Here is a 21455-nt window from a genome sequence, read left to right on the forward strand (position 1 = left end):
TTTGTTCTTCGTTCTTGAGCTTGAACTTGATTTCTTGAAATTGAACTTGAAGATTGAAACTTGTGGAGGATTTTGCAGCGTTTGATCCACGAGCTCTTTCTTGCTTCTTGTTATAACTTCTGGTGTCTTTTCTGAGTTATGAACACCCCTATTTATAGTTGTGGAAGGGAGGAGTTGTGATAAGAACAAATTCTTTCCAACCAATCAAATTGAAGCATGACATGACTGTATTTGATTGGCCAGAACATGTCACTTGCACACGTGGCGCGATTTCATTGGCCTTTTAGTGTGACTGGACATGCCTTGTTATTTTGACACATGGCATGGTCCTATTGGCTCTTCCGCTTGACTTGGCGTGCCGCATCATTTGACACGTGGCACGGAACTAGGCCTCTAGGAAGATGACAATTTGGGCTTAATGAAGTGGGTTCATCACTTTAGCCCAATTAAATGGGCTAGCCCAATGGATTAAGACTTATTTATTTAATCCATTTATATTGGACATATATAATTAATTCAATTATATTAGCCCATAACATATATTTGGACCAATGTATCTTGAATTTAAAATATATTTCAAATTATTTTACGGATTTAATTTTAATAAAATTTATATGCCTACAATACATATAAATTTAAATATAGATATATAGATTAGATTTGTCTAGATCTATTTAGATTATGTATAAGATTCAGTAAACTACCTCCATTAATTATGTTTCTATATATAATTTCTAATTATTAATGTTGTCCTAAAATTGCCAAGTAGCTTCATTTTAGCTTGCCACTTGGCTTAATTACAATGCATACTACTCTCCTTTTAATATAACTAGTATTAGTACCCGCGTGATGCGCGGATAAAAATCATATCAAATTGTGATGTAGTTTATTTGAATCATGTACGAATAACCTTAAATATAAACCTCTGAGATAAAAATTATATAACATTAGATATTAATTATGAAGCAGGATACGAAATTATTATTCAAATCTCGTAGCGGACAACCTATTTTTTTATATATATTTGTAGTAGCATAACCCTTAATTTTAGTACTTGCATTTCGTTTCGCTGTCAATATTAAAGAATACTAAACATGTCATATTGTGATCTATCTTGTTTGAGCACATTAGATAATATTATTTTAACAAAATTCTTATTATCACTTTCTTTTTATTTTAAAGTCAAATATGTCTTATTTATCACATCATTTTTATGCATTTTTTTTTTTGTTCTTTTCTTATAGTTATTGTATTATTTAATGTTATTATACTATCATATAATTTTTTATTAGCTTAATAATTAAATTAATATCTTGCTTATTATCCTTTAATAGTCTTTAATAAATATAAATGTCTTATTCTTGGAATCTGGTATATTTTTATACTTGTAACCTCTTATTCGAAAATTTTTAATCATTTAAATTTATAAGTAATATTTTAAAATATATCTTAATTATTAATTTTTTTATTTTAAATTAATTTAAAGTATAAATATCCTCATACTACCTTTATTTTTTATACATTCTCTTCCCTACTACAATATTTTAATTAGTTTTTGTATAATATTTCGCCTATAACCAAAATAATATCATATTTTATTTTAAATTGTAACTTTGAATTAAGTTATTTGATTATTATATTCCAAATGTATTGAGTTCTCTTATAATTATTTTTGTATTCGATGCAGTTAAATTTTCTTTCTTTTTTAGCTTCAAGATACAAATTTAATTTAATTTTTATTAGTAAAATTACATTTATAAAAATTTTATTTTGTATTTTTAAAATTTTATTTTAATCATAAACAAATATTTGTTAATTATTTTAAACACATATATCTGAATATTTTACCAATATTTTCACTGTCATATTATTTCTTTATGTAAATTTTCTTTCTTTTTTATTTTTAAGACACAAATTTAATTTTTTATTATTAGTAGTAAAGTTACCTATTAGAAATTTATTTTTTATTTCTATTTCTTTTATATTTTTTTATTTTTCGTAAATAAGACTTCAATTTTGTGGTATTATCCATAGTTTGAGCATTCTCGTCATAGTTTTAAGAACTATCTAAATTCAAATTCAAATAGTTTTTCCCTTTCATTTCAAATAGTAAATTTTTAATAATTTAACGTAATTTTGCTATTTTTTAATATGATATATAGTCTTATTATGTTTTATGTGGCTTTTCATTAACTTGTAACTTTATTTAATATCATTATCAATTACTATTCTTTAATATAATATAGATAAATATATAATTTCTTAATCATAAAATAAATATTTATTTTGATTTAAAAATATTGCTTGAAAATTTTAAATTTTTATAATATTTTTAAGTATTGTATATTTACTTTATTTTATTTTCTAATTATGCTTTATAAATATCCTCGCATTATCTCTAATTTATTTTTATTATTCAATATTTTAAGTTTTTGATTTTGTATATTAGACTTGAGTTACGTGGACTTACCCATATTATGACTTTTCTTATCACAATATAAAAGACTTTCTTATCTCAAATTTAAATTAGTTTTACCCTTTTTCTCTATGATAAAAAATCTGAATTTTTATTTTTTCTCTATTTAGTCTTTATTTTTAACATTATATTATTCAATTCCTAATATTATTACATTGTCACGTGAATTTTTAATAGTTTATTCGAATTTAATATATATTTCAATCACACTCATTCTAATATAATATAGATAAAAATTAAATAACTTTCTCATCTCAAATTCAAATATTTTTTATCATTCTATTTCTAAATTGGATCGCATTTTCAAAAATTTATGTTATGCTTTCAAACTTAAACTAACTGCACCCAATTCAAATATTAATCATAAAAATATATTTTCTTAATTGTTTGAACACATTATATCTAAATATTGTAGTAATATTTACGTATAAAATATTTATTTGCCCGATTTATCAATATTAATATGACTTTATTATTCTTGTATTAAAATATTTTTTATTGATTCTTTAATTTTTTCTTATCTTATAAATAATTTGTATACTTTTTATAAGATCTTATTTTGCTGTATGAATTTATTAAATTTTTAAACTCAATAAATCGTTAATATCTTAAGTAAATTTTATTTTTATTTTATATTTTAACTTACTTCAAAATAGTCATAGGTTATCTCAATTTATGAATCTCTATATCTTTTATTTTTTCCTTTTATAGTTTTTTTAATTAATTTTTTATCTCCATATTTCTAGCTAATATAGAAGAAAATCTATGAGTGGATCAATATATAGATACAATATACTTATAAATATAAATATATAGATTAGATTTGTCTAAGATCTATTTAGATTATGTATACGATTCATTAAACTACTTCCATTAAGTATGCTTCCATTTATAATTTCTAACTATTAATGTTGTCCTAAAATTGCCAAATGGCTTCATTTTAGCTTGCCACTTGGCTTAACCACAATGCATACTACTCTCTTTTTAATATAATATAGATAATTTTACCCTTTTTCTCTATGATAAAAAATCTGAATTTTTATTTTTTCTCTATTTAGTCTTTGTTTTTGACATTGTATTATTCAATTCCTAATATTATTACATCGTCACATGGATTTTTATTAGTTTGTTCGAATTTAATATATATTTCAATCACACTCATTCTAATATAATATAGATAAAAATTAAATAACTTTCTCATCTCAAATTCAAATATTTTTTATCATTCTATTTCTAAATTGGATCGCATTTTCAAAAATTTATGTTATGCTTTCAAACTTAAACTAACCGCACCCAATTCAAATATTAATCATAAAAATATATTTTCTTAATTGTTTGAACACATTATATCTAAATATTGTAGTAATATTTACGTATAAAATATTTATTTGCCCGATTTATCAATAATATGACTTTATTATTCTTGTTATTAAAATATTTTTTACTGATTCTTTAATTTTTTCTTATCTTATAAATAATTTGTATACTTTTTATAAGATCTTATTTTGCTGTATGAATTTATTAAATTTTTAAACTCAATAAATCGTTAATATCTTAAGTAAATTTTATTTTTATTTTATATTTTAACTTACTTCAAAATAGTCATAGGTTATCTCAATTTATGAATCTCTATATCTTTTATTTTTTCCTTTTATAGTTTTTTAATTAATTTTTTATCTCCATATTTCTAGCTAATATAGAAGAAAATCTATGAGTGGATCAATATATAGATACAATATACATATAAATATAAATATATAGATTAGATTTGTCTAAGATCTATTTAGATTATGTATAAGATTCATTAAACTACTTCCATTAAGTATGCTTCCATTTATAATTTCTAACTACTAATGTTGTCCTAAAATTGCGAAATGGCTTCATTTTAGCTTGCCACTTGGCTTAACCACAATGCATACTACTCTCTTTTTAATATAATATAGATATAAAGATAATATAATATTATATATATATATATGTATGTATATATAATATTTAAGTGTTTTCTTATCTTATAAATAACTTTCTGAAAACGAAATTTTAATTGATATAGATATAAAGATAATATAATATTATATATATATATATATATATATATATATATATATATATATATATATATATATATATATATATATATATATATATATAAGTGTTTTCTTATCTTATAAATAACTTTTTGAAAACGAAATTTTAATTGATTCTTTCTCAAAAAAGAATACCGACCATAATTTAATTAGACACAAATTAAATCAAACTACTCTCCTTTTACGTCCAACAGGTTCTCAAAAGAGAACATTCTATGCATTCATTTTTGTGTATTACGTCCAACAGGTTGTCAAAAGAGAACATTTTTTGTTTAAATCTTAAAATATTTGGATTTGAGTATTTTATGATCTTTTTTAGTCTATTTCCTTTAATATAATATAGATGTAAGATACAAAATATTTATTTAGATACAAAATATGTATTTAATTAAGTCTTTCTTAAAAAAGAATTCCTACCATAACTAAATAATACACAAAATTTAATTAAAAATACTTATAGTAATGTATATGATATATGTATTAATGTATATTATTCGCAAATAAAGTCAGATACAAAGCGTGTACTAAATATAGAATTAATATTTCAACTTAAAATTAATGTGTAATATACCAAACGAAATTTTAATGATTCTTTCTAAAAAAAAGGATACCTACAGATTCTGAGAATATTTTTGTTAGCCGAATTGATGCTTAAGAAAGTTTATTTTTTTTCTTTCTAGTGTAATTAAATTTTGTGTATAATTTTCAATTTACAGAAAATCTTGAACTACTACTTTCATTAAATATTTTTCCATTTATAATTCAAATTTTTTATGTAATCTTAAAATTGCTAAGTGGCTTCATTTTAACTTGCCACTTGGCTTAACCACATTGCAAACTACTCTCCTTTTAATATACCTAGTATTAGTACCCGCACGATGCGCGGACATAAATCATGTTAAATTGTGATGTTGGTTATTTGAATCATGTGCAAATAACTTTAAAATATAAACCTCTCAGATAAAAATTATATAACATTAGATATTAATTATGAAGTAGGATATGAAGTTATTGTTCAAATCTCGTAGTGCACAACTTATTTTGTTTCTTATTTGTAGCAACCTAACTACTTGATTTTAGTACTTGCACTTCGTTTAGCTGTCAGTATCAAAGAATACTAAACATATCATGTTGCGATCTGTCCTGTTTGAGCATATTAGATCATATTATTTTAACAAACTTCTTACTATCACTTTGTTTTTATCTAAAAGTTAAATATTTCTTATTCATCACATTATTTTTACGCAAATTCTCTTTTCTTTTATTTTTTTCTTATAGTTATTGTATTATTTATTATTTAATATTATTTTACTATCATATAATTTTTTATTATCTTAATTAATATTTTTCTTATTATTCTTTTAATAGTCTTTAATAAATATAATTTTTGTATTCTTGAAATTTGGTATATTTTTATGCATTCAAATTTTTTTAATCATTTAAATTTATTGTAATATTTTTAAATATAATTTAATTTTTAAATTTATTTATTTTTAAATTAATTTAATGTATAAGTATCCTCACACTATCTCTATTTTTTAATACATTCTCTTCCATACTATAAATTTTAATTATTTTTATATTAATTTTTTACCTTTAACCAAAATAATATCATATTTTATTTTAAATTGTAAAATTGAATTAGTCTAAAATATTAATACATATATTCGATGATTATGTTACAAATATATTGAGTTCTCTTATAATTATTTTTATATTAGATGCAGTTAATTTGTTTTAGCTTTAAGATACAAATTTAATTTTTAATTTTCATTAGTAAATTACCTATATTAGAAAGATATTTATATTTTTAAAATTTTATTTTAATCATAGAAAAATAATTTCTTGATTTTGAACATATTATATATATGTAGTAATATGTTTATTGTCATTTTATTTCTTTACATAATATTTTTTAAAAATAAAAACTTATGAAATAAAAAAAATCTCATCTCAAATTCAAATAATTCTTATCATTCTATTTTCTAAATTGGACCGCATTTTTAAAATATTATGCTATATATTCAGACTTAAACTAACTGCACTCAATTCAGATATTAATCATAAAAAAATATTTTCTTTGTTGTTTGAACACATTATATGTTAATGTTGTAGTAATATTTTCATTATCATTTTATTTCTTACGTAAATTTTCTTTCTTTTTTAGATTTAATACAAATTTAATCTTTAATTTTTATTAGTAAAGTTACCTATATTAGAAATTTATTTTCTATTTTAAAATATTATTTTCATAAATAAGACTTCAATTTCGTGATATTATCCATAGTTTGGACATTCTAATCATAGTTTTAACAAATTTCTAATTTCAAATTCAAATAGCCTTTCCCTTTCATTTCTAATAGTAATTGTTTAATAATTTTGCTAATTTTTAATCTAATATATAGTCTTATTACGTTTTATATGACTTTTCATTAACTTGTAATTTTTTTAAATATCATTATAAACTATTATTCTTTAATATAATATAGATAAATATATAATTTTATAATCATAAAATAAATATTAATTTTGTTTAAAAATATTGCTCGAAAATTTTAAATTATTTAAATTTTAATAAGATTTTAAGAATTGTATATTTAATTTATTTTATTTTCTAAACTTATGATTTATAAATATCTCATATGATCTCTAATTTATTTCTATTATTCAATATTTTTAGTTTTTGATTTTATCTATTAGACTTGAGTTACGTGGACTTATCCATATTATGAATTTTCTTATCATAATATAAAAAACTTTCTCATCTCAAATTTAAATAAGTTTTACCCTTCTTCTCTACGATAAAAAATCTGAATTTTTATTTTTCCTCTATTTATTATTTATTTTTGATATTATATTATTCAATACCTAATATTATTACATTGTCATGTGAATTTTTATTAGCTTGTTTGAATTTAATATCTATTTCTACCACATTCATTCTAATATAATATAGATAAAAATTTAAAAAATTTCTCAAATTCAAATAAGTTTTATTATTCTATTTTCTATATTTGACTACATTTCCCAAAATATTATGTTATACTTTCAAACTTAAACTTACTGCACTCAATCCAAATATTAATAAAAAAATATTTTCTTAATTGTTTGAATATATTATATCTGAATGTTGTAGTAATATTTACGTATAAAATATTCGTTTGCCCGATTTATCAATATTAATATGACTTTATTATTCTTATTTCTAAAATATATTTTTACGAATTATTTAAGTTTTTTCTTACCTTATAAATAATTTATATACTTTATGTAAGATCTTATTTTGCTGCTTAAATTTATTTAATTTTTAAGCTCAATATATCTTGAATAACTTAAGTAAATTTTAATTTTATTTTATATTTTAACTTACTCCAATGTATAAATAGTCATAGGTTATCTCAATTACGTCTTTCTATATTTTTTATTTTTTCCGATTGGAATTTTTAATTAATTTTTACCTCCATATCTCTAGCTAATGTAGAAAAAAAATCTATGGGTGAATCAATATAGATATAAACATACTTATAAATATAAATTTAAATGTAGATATATAGATTAAATTTTTCTAAGATCTATTTAGATTAAGTAAAAGATTCATTAAACTACTTCCATTAATTATGTTTTCATGTATAATTCAAATTTTTAATGTTGTCTTAAAATTGCCAAGTGGCTTCTTTTTAGCTTGCCACTTGGCTTAACCACATGCTTCACTACTCTCCTTTTAATATAATATAGATATAGATATTACAATGCATACTGCTCTCCTTTTAATATAATATAGATAGTACGATACTGTCATTTCTTTTAAAAGTATTAGATCGTTTTATTTGAGATTTGTTTCAAATTGCACACTGCATTCTTATTAACTGCGCACGGTTTTAGGGAGAAAATCAGTACTTGTTCAGCTCACCGCTTCACAATTTTTGTCGGTTCAACATATATTCCCAATTTTAGCTTGCCTTAGTTTGCAAAGTTAGTATAGAAAATATTTTTGAAACTGAAAACTACTTGAGTTCGAAATGGATTGAACTGTTTTCGAATTTACAACAACAAATCCAATATAGTCCCACAAGTGCGATCTGAGAAGGATAAAATATACGTAGACCTTACCCCTAAGCATTTAAATAGGCAGAAGGCGACAAGGGTCTCGTCTTAATTGCTGTCGCACACACTGAAGATCAGCCCAGAAACACAAAACCAAAGAAAAGAAATTTAAAAGACAAGGGGAGCAATATATCTCCAATTAAGCAATTTATTTGGCAATAGCCGGCGTGGTTCATTTTCACCTGTGAATGCGTTCACAAAAATTCTACTATTGGCTAATCAATGTAAAGGTTGGTCTCATCTCTCTACTCGGAGAACAAAAAAATCAGAAGCATAAGCAGTTCGAATCAACTTTCTAGTTACAGAATGCTAGGGGAGAAAATAGGACGTTGACAGAGAAAATTTCATTTTCAACAAAAGAATGAGGATAAAAAACAACTCCAATATGCCATCCTCAGTGTTCACCACGAAATTTTACTTCTTCACTTCCTCATACTCGGCCTCAGGGGCTCCCCCTTGAGAACCTCCATCAGAGCCGCCTTCAGAGGCACCTCCGGTACCACCAGCCATATGCTGTCCAATCTTAGAAACAGCCTTGTTTGCTACATCAAGCTTCGATTTGATTTCATCAACGTTATCACCTCCCATTGCCGTTCTTAAGTCGGAGACAGCTGTTTCAATTTCTGTTGCCACCTCCTTGGGGACCTTGTCCCTGTACTCGTTCAAGCTCTTTTCGATACTGTATATGGTTGTGTCTGCACTGTTCCTGACATCAATCAGTGCCTTCCGCTCCTGATCCCTCTGGGCATGCAACTCAGCTTCCTTGACCATCTTGTCTATCTCATCTTCTGAGAGTCCACCAGATGATCGAATAGTGATCTGCTGTTCTTTGCCAGTGGCCTTGTCCTTGGCAGAGACCGTGACAAGTCCATTTGCATCTATGTCAAATGTGACTTCTATCTGAGGCAGACCCCTTGGGGCAGGAGGAATACCAACAAGTTCAAATTCTCCCAGCATCTTATTATCAGATGCCATCTCTCGCTCACCTTGCAAGACCTTAATGCCAACCTGGGTTTGGTTATCAGCAGCAGTCGAGAACACCTGGAATAACAAGAGGAGGCAGCAAAATGTTAGAAGGCATGACCAAAGACAAACAAATCCCGCCCATATAACATTGAGAATATAGGCAGTTCGCCAGTTATGAAGATTAAAATGACATGTCCGAACCTAACAACTTACCTGGCTTTTCTTTGTAGGTATGGTGGTATTCCTGTTGATCAGCCTGGTAAAGATACCTCCTAAAGTCTCAATACCTAGAGACAATGGAGTGACATCCAGAAGCAGCAACTCTTTCACATCGCCACGGAGAATACCACCTTGAATTGCAGCTCCCATGGCAACTGCTTCGTCTGGATTTACACCTTTGCACGGGCTCTTGCCAAAAATCTCAGAAACAATGTCCTGCACTTTAGGGACACGAGTCATACCACCAACAAGGAGGACCTCATCCACATCTTTTGTCGATATTCCAGCATCCTTCAAACAATTCTTGCAAGGATCCCTTGTCCTCTCAATTAAACTGTTCACCAAATTCTCAAATTTGGATCTAGTTAGAGTTATATTAAGATGTTTAGCTCCTGATGCATCAGCTGTGATGAAAGGTAAGTTAATTTCAGTCTGTGAGGTCGATGATAGCTCTATCTTAGCTTTCTCAGCTGCCTCTCGAAGTCTTTGCAGGGCAAGCCTGTCTTTTGACAGGTCAATTCCGTCTGTCCTTTTATACTCATTCACCAAAAATTCCAACAACGTATTGTCAAAGTCTTCTCCTCCCAAAAAGGTGTCTCCATTTGTTGCTTTGACCTGAGTGGTATATAGTTAGAGGAGTCCCAAAACAACAAGATGAACAACATAAGAGAACACAAAACTGCTTCATTTACCTCGAAAACGCCATTTGATATTTCCAAAATAGAAACATCAAAGGTGCCACCACCAAGATCAAAGACTGCAACAAGACCTTCTTTGTTGTTCATACCATAGGAAAGTGCCGCTGCAGTAGGCTCATTAATAATCCTTTGCACATCAAGGCCTGCAATTCGCCCCGCATCCTTGGTTGCCTGCCTCTGAGCATCATTGAAATAAGCTGGAACAGTGATCACGGCTTTATTTATAGACTTCCCTAGATAGGCTTCTGCAGTTTCCTTCATCTTTGTTAAAACAAATGCTCCAACCTGACTTGGGGAATACTGCTGCCCATTGGATTCAACCCAAGCATCTCCATTGGAAGCCCTCACTATTTTGTAAGGAACCATCTTCATTTCCTTCTGTGTCTGGGGATCATCAAACCGCCTACCAATTAGACGCTTGGTCCCAAAAACGGTATTTGTAGGATTGGTGACTGCCTGACGTTTTGCCGGAGTACCAACAAGCAATTCTGCCTTTTGGTTAAATGCAACCACTGACGGAGTGGTCCTAGATCCCTCAGCATTTTCAATCACTTTCGGGTTCTGCATGAATAAAAGCATCAAAATATGTACCAAATCCACCATACTAGTTCAGTCTCAGGAGGAGTTAAAAGAACAATTTTACCCTAGGCCAACGAACAAAACTCTTACCTTGCCCTCCATCACTGCAACACAGGAATTTGTGGTACCCAAGTCAATCCCAATAATCTCATTTCCAGCAGGTCTAGAGCTGCACCATATGAAAGATGAGTTCCAGTAGAAAAGTAAATATCATTCATCTTAAAATAAAGCTGAAAATATGAGACTTAAGGCAGTTACCAAAACGGTCTGGCTAGACCAGCCAATTTAGCACCACCAAGTGTTGGACACCATGACGGCTTAATGTTTGAAGCAAGCTGCACAAGCCATACATAGCACCCACATAAGCAAAAGTTATTTTATCAACAAAAATTTTCTCATCTTGATTTAAGGAAAGGGAAAAAAAAACAGCAAAGTTCTCACACGAGAAAACCACTAACTGCCAAAAATATATATTTCTGAATGTCAACCAGTCACCGAAGCCGGCATAGCAGAACTCCACATAAGCACATACCAGATGAACTACAAAAAAATTCACTTCATATCTATCTTAACAAACAAAATGATAAACTTCCACCCACTTAAGGAAAACGCATTAGGAGTTACAAACACATCTTCCTCCCCTGATAGCAACATGTCCTAAATTTCACCATCCCACTCAGAGTGGGGAATGTCCTAACACAACACACAATACCCATCACAAAAGTAAAGGCACTCTCTCCCGCTCAGAAGTATCTTCAATTAACTATCCCTCAATTCCAAATTACTTAGTATCAATTATATAAATCCATCAATCAGTAGCGATTTCATTTTATAAGTCATATCATTTTTCTTTTACAGTAGATTATGAATACTCTAAAACTAGATTTTTTCTAAGCCCAACGCTTATCCTTATACAAACATACAATCACTGTCAAACAACAAAAGTAATGACCAAAAACAAATATAAACAACAAACACTTAAGGCCCATCTGCGCATACTATTTCAGTATTTGCAAATATTGAACTCCTAAGTTGGTCAGCATTTCAAATGTAATATTAAACTAGGTTTCCACTTACAATTTAGCACCTTAGTGAAGTTCAATTTCAGAATTTAACATCAAAACCCAGTACCTTCCCCCCCCTAACTAATAACACAATCTGACCTAAAATCACAAATTTAAGGAGAAGAGTACAGATTTAAGAGATAACAGTTGTGAAAACAGTTGAAGGATAAGAAAGATCGAGACTTTACATACAGTTTTATAAGCAGAACGAGAAGAGGTAGCAATTTCACGGCGACGAAGAGATCTGAGCAATACGGTGGTCGCCATTGGAGAATACAGTAAAAAAGGACGAATTGAGGTTGATTGCAGCTTCTTTTTATGGAGGCTGTTTGTTGCTAGGGTTTAGGGTTTTAGAGAAAGAAAAAGGGATTATTCTATTCTAATTTCTAGTAGTGGCTTGGAGAAGGGGAAATGTAAGGTGACGTGGCGGTGTACCATTAAATTAAACTACTGGGTCAGAAAGTTCTAGACGTATGTGATCTCGCCTCCTTTCCTTTTTTTTTTCTTCCTTTTTTTCTAATTCACCTATTATACTATTTGGTCACAGAAATTGGTAATTAAATTACTCCTAATTCGACAATGGTCGCAAAAAAAAAAAAGGGACAATATGACTACGTGACACGCTGTGGTGCAATATCAAAGTGTATTTTTTTATGCATTGTTCTATCACTTAAATATGATCAATTAATGCATCATTTTAGAAGTGGAGCCTTCACATCATTTGAGGTCACGGGTTCAATCCGTGAAAACAGCATCTTACAGAAATATAGAGTAAAACTGCGTACAATAAACCTTTGTGGTTCGGCCATTCCCTGTACCCCGCGCATAGCGGAAGCTTAGTATATTGGGTTGTCCCTTTAATGTATCATTTTACTTCAATATAATAATTAATTATAATAAATTAATGTGATTTAATGTAAATACTCTTCCTGCCTATTCTCTCTTTATTTGAAAAACCTCCCTCAAATTAAGAACATATGAAATGCAAAGTTTGCAAATAAAAGTTTTTCAATTTCGAAATATACTAAAGAAACATAATTTAATTTAAGTGTTTTTTCATTGTTCCTATTCATCATCTAATGTCTAAAACTAGTGGTTGAGAAAAATGTCAAATTTGATGTAACAGTTGTTGAATTTCAGGCATTAGTCTGAATAATGATTTGTTTATACAGGGTAAAACGTTAAACAAATGAAAGAAATTAACTGAACATTGGCTTACATTCAACTCACTAATTCATTGATCACTACTCTAAGTAACAATTATGTCAGAATCTATGTTCACGGAAAGTAAGTAACTTTTATCCGCTGAGAGACGGCCATTCCACTCGTGTGAGTACTAAAGCCGACTCTCGCCCTTGCTCGATTGGTGGGTCTTGTAGTCAAGCTCCCGCTTTTGCACTCGAAGGCCAACTTCCATCCCCGCCTGAGATAACCTTTGCACGCCTCCGTTAACTTTTGGAGAAAGCAGCAGGCAGAGTAACTGCAAATTGTTTCCTACCTATTTTCAATTCAATACAACTGTTGGTAACCTCCATTATCATTTCTTTCCCTACTACTACTTGTAGTTCTTCTATGGAAGGATTTGTGGTTGAGAGACCAACTTCTTTTCATGTCTCTTCTTCTCTTCCAAGTCACAAAAGAAGCATAAAAAGTTGGGAAAAGGAAGCATAAGAGGACCAACAGTATTAAAGCCACACAGAGCAACATTACATTGTGGAACCCCTCCTTCAGCTCAGGTTCATTTTGGTTTGTCCAAGGAACACCTCCCACATTCATCCCAAACACTGTCATAAACCAGACAATGTTAGTGACATCAGATGCATGCAAATATAATGATTCAAATGGAAAAACGACAGCATGATGCACTAAGTTTCCGCTATGCGTGAGGTTCGGGAAGGACCAGAGTCAATGACGGAACCAAAAATTTATACAAGGGATTCAAAAAAATATATAGGATGTCACAGTTGAAATATGAACTATGACCTTAGGCAATTTTGTAACCCCCTTTACTACTATATTTGATTTTTTTTTCTTCATATCAAGGAGATTCAACAACTCACATATAACAAAAAAAAATTATTTTTACTCTATTTGCACCATATAATTTTTTGACAAGGGGGGTTAACCCCCTTATCACTATCTAGTTCCGCCACTGGCCGGAGTGCGTTGAGTTGCTACTATGCACAGTTTTACCTTGCAATTTGCAAGAGACTATTTTCAAATGGAAAAAGGACAGCACGATGCACTAAATTTCCCGCTATGTGCGGGGTTTGGGAAGGATCGAAGCCGATGGCGGAACAAAAATTTATACAAGGGGATTCAAAATAATTTTAGAATGTCACAGTTGGAATTTGAACTATGACTTAAAGCAATAATGAATCCCATTTACTACTATCAACAACAACAACAACCCAGTAAAATCCCATTTACTACTATATGTGAATTTTTCTTCTTGTCAAGAGGATTCAATTGCTCACATATAACGAAAAAAGATCATGTTTACTCTAATCGCACAATGTAATTTTACGACGAAGGAAGTTCAATCTCCTTGACACTACAGTTCTGCCACTGACCGGAGTGCATTGGGTTGCTACTACACACAATCGTATCTCGCAATTTTGCCAGAGGTTATTTTCACAACTTGAACTCGTGATCTTTGGTCTTACAACGACAACTCTTACTGGTTGTGCCAAGGCTCCTTTTAAACTGAAACATAATATGAAATTAAGGACAAAAGTTACTTAAGAATATTACCTCCAGTTACTACTGACAAGGGGAGAAACATGATGGAGAGGAAAGAAAGGTAATATAGTTTTCTAGTTATTTGGTCAGCTTGCCAACTTTCAAGACCAGTCTGTATTCCTGTAACTCTATTAGCTATAAATCCAATATTCTCTTTTAAACTTCTCAGTTGACCAATTATCTCTTCAAGGATGTTAATATCATCACTGGAAAACCAATCTTTTGAAGAACACTTCTCCTTCACTCTTGGAATTACTTGCTCCCCATATGCAATCACCTACAATAACATTAACTAATAAAATGAAAACATATGTCTAGAGTAAACACATCCTCTTGGTTTTTATTAACTAAAGTAGTATTATTGCTTTTATAAATGTCCTATGTTGCTTGGACTCTCCGAAAATGTAGCCGGGTGTGTGTCGGATTCTCCAAAAGTAGTATATTTTTGGAGAATCCGACGCGGATGGGGCAGTATTTTGGAGAGTCAGGACTACAAAAACTACCTGGAGGAGGCGTTGCGAGTCAAGATGCACCTTTGGGAATCTTCTGTCATCCAACATTTGTTGCTTCAAAGCAAAACCACCTGCAACCAAACAAATATTAGGAAGCAAGGCAAAATTTCCCTATCCCCATGACATACTGAAAGTTAGAAACACTAGTCTATTTCTAATGAATAACTGGTAAAGTTGCTGCATACAGTAGACCCTTGTGGTCCTGCCCTTTCCCGGACGCGGTGCATAGCGGGAGCTTAGTGCACCGGGGCTGCCCTTTTTTTAGTCTGTTTCTAATAATGCAAATAAGAAACTCAGCTATAGTAACAGGAATTCTAGTCTCTTTTGCTTACTTTAATATCAACATAAATGTACCTTTTTCCAATTCCAGTTCAACAGAATCCAACTCAATCTCCAACTTAGTCACAATATCTTGAAGGTGATCCACATGTGTGTCTATAACGTGAACAACAAGATTTGACACGGATTTAGGCACTGTATTATCAGCCTCTTCAAAATGATTCATCATCAATAGAAAATCAAGAACATGTTCCTTGATGACAATCCCACCCCTTTCCTTTTGTTCAAGAGGATCATAACTTGGACTTTCGACTATAGGAATCTCCGATAAAAGAGACTCATTTCCAGGGGAGAAACACAATCTTGGAACACGGCCTAACGACACAGTGATGACTAAATTCTCAGTAACTCTTGCAGCGATTCGAAATGTAAAGTTGCTAGATGCAAGGCCAGGTGAATTAACTCGAAAAATGAGAGCGCCATTTACATGCCCGCAAAATGGTCCGTTGCTAACTAGTGATAGAATATCTTGAAGATTTAAAGGTGGACAAAGTACATCTATAAGATACTGTGCAGATTGTGAGAGTTTTTGGTTCCATTTTGGAAGCTCAACATGGTACCAGCAAAATTCTTTGCCTCTTCCTTCTGATAAATCCCATTCCTTGTCGAAATAATCCCCTTCTCCATCAAACATATAGGCCTTTTGCCTGACACCACACGAAAAACTTGAGTAACTGTAGGAATTTTCCTGAATATGTGTGTGCGGGGTAGGTTCTCTATCCGTTTCCTCTCCTTCTTCCTCACCCTCCCCGGTCACGTCTTCGCTAGTAAGCCCCATGCATTAGCGTAGCCAGAAATTCTAAGGAGGGGATGCAAATAGAACAACAACAACAACAGACCCACTATATTTTCAACAGGTGGGGTCTGGGGAGAGGAGTTTGTACGCAGAATAGACCCTACCTAATAAAGGTAGAGAAGTTGTTTCCAATAGACCCTCGATGCAAATAGAACGCCACGCCTAAAGTTCTTGAACCTAAAAGAATTTTTGAGTCACCTTCATACATTCAATTCTTGGCGAGTCACCACCATCGCTCCTTGGCTAACTCTTATACACCGGAAACAGCAAGTCATATAACAAAGTCCAATAATCTACATAGTTGTTCAATTTCTTTAAACAAAACCAGAAAATATTTCAGGTTCAATTGAATTTGTTAAAGCTGGAAAAGTTCTTGGCCTCTAATAAAGCGGCCACACTTCCATTGATATTTCTGTTTGACAATGTTACAAAAATATCGGATGAAGATGGGGCATTTGCTTAATTAATGAAAGGGTCAAATTTATTTGTAATTAAACAATAAATAACGAGTTAAAATTTTGTACACCACCAAGAATATTGAACAAACAATTGAGTCTTGAGAAAAGCTTTAATCCTACAATGATTGATATTGCAATGGTGCAGATGGCATCAATACAAATTGATGTTCTTGTATTGGACGAGTAAAACTGTTTTTTTCTTTTGACTACAGACCAAAGATTTATTGTTTTCTACCATTAAATTTGGGGATTTTCTCGGGTAACGGTCATCTCGTCATCTCCGGTTGATTGCATACTTGGGTAACGGTCATCTTCAACCTGTTGCTCTCTACAGCAACAAAGTCCGTGAGGTAACCGTTTTGTCGGTGAGGTATCCCGTTAGAGTTTATCCGGTTCGAGGTTTGGGTTAACAACTCACTTTTAGTTTTGCTGCTTGGGAAATTTTCTCCGTCGTCGAGGAATATGCAGCAGTAAAGGTTCATCTATTTTCATTCTTTATTGATCGGTAGCTTTACACTCTATTTTGATAAGTTTGAATCTACATTGATCCATTTTATCTTGGTTGGTTTCCATTTAATCAGTAGCTTGGACAAATTGATTCCATTTAATCTTGTCGTAAAAAAAAACTCTTTTTCTACCAAATTTCTCGTCAGAAATTTCGGGTTTTTTCTTCCTTGCGAGTTTTTGAAGCTCATTTTCTTGTAAAAGGGTGGAAAGATCAGATCTTGGGTTTGGGGAAGTAAGAATCTTGATTTGTTTTGAGATTTATAAAGGCATTGCAAACGGAAAACTCATTTCCTGCTTTCTGTCCAAAGAGCAATCGTTGTGCTCTGCTTCTTTGCTTACCAGTGGTAGCGGTGATAGCTCCTTCTGGTTTTTGGGTCGTGGTATTTTCTGTGTTTTTCAGGAATTCTCGGAGTATTGGAGACAAGTTGGGCGCACGAGCACTGGCAAAGGAGAGCAACCTGGGCGAGTGTCAGCAAGGGTGGTAGGAAGTGGGCGGGAGCGTACAAATACATCGAGCACAGCAAATCAGTCACAGGTTTTGTTATCGGGAGTTGGTACCTCCTATTTTACTGTTTCCCTTTTGGTGTTAGCTAAATTACTGTTACTTTACTTCGCAATAGTTAAACCTTTAAACTAGGATACTAGTTACCACGTGTTTCCTTCTAGTTTGATTTGTGTACGTTGTGCACTAGCGAGTCTTCTCTAGATTGTTGTAGGTGTAGTGGCTGCAGTCTGGGATGATAGAATAAGGGCATGTCCTCGGGTGGGGCAGAGTGTGGGGTGGGGTTCAGGGGGTGGGTCGGGTAGCAGGGGAGGTAGAGGGGGCAAGGGAGCCTATAGGTTGAGAATCGGGTCATGGAACATAGGTTCACTAACGAGTAAATCCATAGAGTTGGCGAAAATCCTGCAGAAGAGGAAGATTAATATAGCGTGTGTCCAGGAGACTAGGTGGGTCGGATCGAGGGCGAAAAACGTGGATGGGTATAAGTTGTGGTACTCTGGTGTCCTGAGGGGTAAGAATGGAGTGAGTATCCTGGTAGATAGCCATCTTAGGGAGTCCGTGGTAGAGGTCAGGCGGGTGAATGATAGGCTAATGACTATTAAGTTGGTGGTGGGTGAGGGTACTTTAAATGTCATTAGCGCGTACGCACCACAAGCAGGCTTGGATGAGGATATTAAAAGGAAATTTTGGGAGGGGTTGGATGAGATTGTTCGTAGTATACCGCCTTCTGAGAGGGTATTCATAGGAGGAGATTTCAATGGTCATATTGGGTTATCTGCAGGTGGGTACACTGAGGTGCATGGCGGATTTGGTTTCGGAGAGCGGAACGGAGGGGGCATTGCGCTGTTGGACTTTGCCAAGGCTTTCGATCTAGTCATTGCAAACTCGAGTTTTACGAAGCGGGATGAACATTTGGTTACTTACCAAAGTTCGGTGGCGAAGACTCAGATTGACTATCTACTCCTCAGGAGATGCGACAGAAGGTTGTGCGAGGACTGCAAGGTTATCCCAGGTGAGACCCTCTCAACGCAGCATAGGCTTTTGGTGATGGACATTTGTATTAGGATAAGGAGGAAGAAGAGGTCAGTACAAGGACGCCCCAGGATTAGGTGGGGCGCCTTAACTAAGGATAAAGCTAAAGAGTTGGAAGGAAGGTTATCGGCAATGGGATCTTGGAGAAGTAGTAGGGACGCGAACACAATATGGTCTACGATGGTGGACTGTATAAGAAAGGCGGCGAGAGAGGTGTTAGGGATATCTACGGGTCACTATGGTGGACACAAAGGAGATTGGTGGTGGAATGCAGTTGTCCAAGGTAAAGTGGAAACAAAGAAGGCGGCTTACCTAAGGTTAGTAGGGAGCACTGACGAGGAGGAGAAGAGAGAGAACAGTCAAAGGTATAAGGTAGCTAGGAAGGAGGCGAAGATGGCAGTGACGGAGGCTAAGACGACAGCTTTTGCTCGTCTGTATGAGGAACTAAGGAACAAAGGTGGGGAGAAGAAGTTATTCCGACTCGCTAAGGCGAGAGAGAGGACAACTCGGGATCTGGACCAAGTGAGGTGCATAAAAGATGATGACGGCAAAGTTTTGATGGGAGATGACCAGATTAAGAGGAGGTGGCAGACCTACTTTCATAAACTTCTAAGTGAAGAAGGGGATCAGGATATTATACTTGGGGAATTGAGGAATGCCGACAGTCACCATGAAGTAAGTAATTGTAGGGACATTGAGATCGATGAAGTCATGGAGGCAATGCGTAAGATGAGAAGGGGCAGAGCTACCGGGCCAGACGAAATTCCGGTTGAACTGTGGAGGTGTGTGGGTAGAGCAGGCTTGGAATGGCTTACTGCATTGTTTAGTGTTATATTCAAGACTAATAGAATGCCTGAAGAGTGGAGGTGGAGTACAATGGTCCCGTTGTATAAGAACAAAGGTGATGTCCAGAGCTGTAACAACTATAGGGGCATCAAATTACTAAGTCATACCATGAAAGTTTGGGAGAGAGTGGTAGAAATGAGAGTGCGAAGGACGGTGTCTATTTCAGACAACCAGTTCGGGTTCATGCCGGGACGATCTACCACAGAAGCTATCCACCTTATTAGGAGGATGGTGGAACAGTACAGAGATAAGAAGAAGGATCTCCACATGGTGTTTATTGATCTGGAGAAAGCGTACGATAAGGTTCCTAGGAAGGTCTTATGGAGCTGCTTAGAGGATAAAGGGGTCCCGAGTAACTATATTAGGGTGATTAAAGACATGTATGATGGAGCTAAGACTCGGGTTAGGACAGTAGGAGGCGACTCTGAACACTTTCCAGTTATTACGGGGTTGCACCAAGGGTCTGCGCTCAGCCCATTCCTATTTGCCCTGGTGATGGATGCACTGACTCATCATATTCAAGGGGAGGTGCCATGGTGCATGCTATTTGCTGATGACATTATTCTAATTGACGAGACACGAGGCGGCGTCAACGAGAGGCTAGAGATTTGGAGACATGCTCTTGAGTCTAAAGGTTTCAAGTTGAGCAGGACGAAGACGGAATACCTCGAGTGCAAATTTGGAGTTGAGCCGACGGAAGCGGGAGTTGAAGTGAGGCTTGACTCTCAAGTCATTCCCAAGAAAGGTAGTTTCAAGTACCTTGGATCGGTTATTCAGGGGATCGGGGAGATTGACGAGGATGTCACACACCGTATAGGGGTGGGGTGGATGAAGTGGAGGTTAGCGTCGGGAGTCTTGTGTGACAAGAAAGTGCCACCGTTACTAAAAGGAAAGTTTTATAGAGCAGTGGTTAGGCCTGCCATGTTGTATGGAACTGAATGTTGGCCGGTAAAGAACTCACACACCCAGAAGATGAAAGTAGCAGAGATGAGGATGTTGAGGTGGATGTGCGGGCATACAAGGATGGATAAGATTAGGAATGAAGATATTCGAGAGAAGGTGGGTGTGGCCCCCATGGAGGACAAGATGCGGGAAGTGAGACTCAGATGGTTCGGGCATATTCAGAGGAGGAGCACTAATGCACCGGTGAAGAGGTGTGAGCGACTGGCTGTAGTGGGCACGCGGAGAGGTAGAGGGAGACCTAAGAAGTATTGGGGAGAGGTGATCAGACATGACATGGCACGACTTAGGATTACTGAGGACATGGCCCTTGATAGGGATTTATGGAGGTCGAGCATTAGGGTTGTAGGTTAGGGGAGAGTGTGAATATTTCTACAGCACAATAGAGGGAGACTATCCAGTTAGGAGTTAGACTAGGAATGTCATTAGGCGTTCTATTGATGCAGGGCTTTACCTTCTAGTTGTACTATACCAGCCATCTATTTCGTATTTTCGTTGTCGTATCCTGTATTTCATATTTCATATCTCTTATATATTGTTGCTGTTTTATTACGCATTTTTACGGTAC

General features: G+C 33.1%; 2 protein-coding genes across 2 annotated transcripts; both read right to left on the reverse strand.

Moving 5' to 3' along the window:
* Nucleotides 1-8797: 8797 nt before the first annotated feature.
* Nucleotides 8798-12569, reverse strand: LOC104220313 (heat shock 70 kDa protein, mitochondrial-like). The gene is made up of 6 exons (XM_009771155.2): nt 12386-12569; nt 11388-11464; nt 11220-11298; nt 10545-11111; nt 9847-10467; nt 8798-9708 (listed from the first exon to the last, which is right to left on the reverse strand). Exons 1-6 carry the CDS (start codon nt 12458-12460, stop codon nt 9082-9084), a joined length of 2046 nt encoding a protein of 681 aa, XP_009769457.1. The 5' UTR covers nt 12461-12569; the 3' UTR covers nt 8798-9081.
* A 788-nt stretch (nt 12570-13357) lies between these two features.
* On the reverse strand, nt 13358-16968 carry LOC104220314 (uncharacterized). Its single transcript, XM_009771157.2, has 4 exons — nt 15802-16968; nt 15439-15518; nt 14948-15212; nt 13358-13977 (listed from the first exon to the last, which is right to left on the reverse strand). The coding sequence occupies exons 1-4, from the start codon at nt 16562-16564 to the stop codon at nt 13703-13705; spliced, it is 1383 nt and encodes a 460-aa protein (XP_009769459.1). The 5' UTR covers nt 16565-16968; the 3' UTR covers nt 13358-13702.
* Between the last annotated feature and the right edge of the window lie 4487 nt (nt 16969-21455).

This window comes from Nicotiana sylvestris, chromosome 12 (assembly GCF_000393655.2).
Source record: "Nicotiana sylvestris chromosome 12, ASM39365v2, whole genome shotgun sequence".
Taxonomy (NCBI): Eukaryota; Viridiplantae; Streptophyta; class Magnoliopsida; order Solanales; family Solanaceae; genus Nicotiana; species Nicotiana sylvestris.

What these genes read in the sequence shown, in the direction of transcription:
- LOC104220313 (XM_009771155.2), bottom strand. Translation starts at nt 12,460, where the DNA reads ATGGCGACCACCGTATTGCTCAGATCTCTTCGTCGCCGTGAAATTGCT. An exon ending in CTCGTTCTGCTTATAAAACT is followed by an intron (nt 11,465 to 12,385) that starts GTATGTAAAGTC and finishes TGGCTTGTGCAG; the next exon opens with CTTGCTTCAAACATTAAGCC. An exon ending in GGTCTAGCCAGACCGTTTTG is followed by an intron (nt 11,299 to 11,387) that starts GTAACTGCCTTA and finishes CATATGGTGCAG; the next exon opens with CTCTAGACCTGCTGGAAATG.
- LOC104220314 (XM_009771157.2), bottom strand. Translation starts at nt 16,564, where the DNA reads ATGGGGCTTACTAGCGAAGACGTGACCGGGGAGGGTGAGGAAGAAGGA. An exon ending in TGAACTGGAATTGGAAAAAG is followed by an intron (nt 15,519 to 15,801) that starts GTACATTTATGT and finishes GTTTGGTTGCAG; the next exon opens with GTGGTTTTGCTTTGAAGCAA. An exon ending in CTTGTCAGTAGTAACTGGAG is followed by an intron (nt 13,978 to 14,947) that starts GTAATATTCTTA and finishes GGTTTATGACAG; the next exon opens with TGTTTGGGATGAATGTGGGA.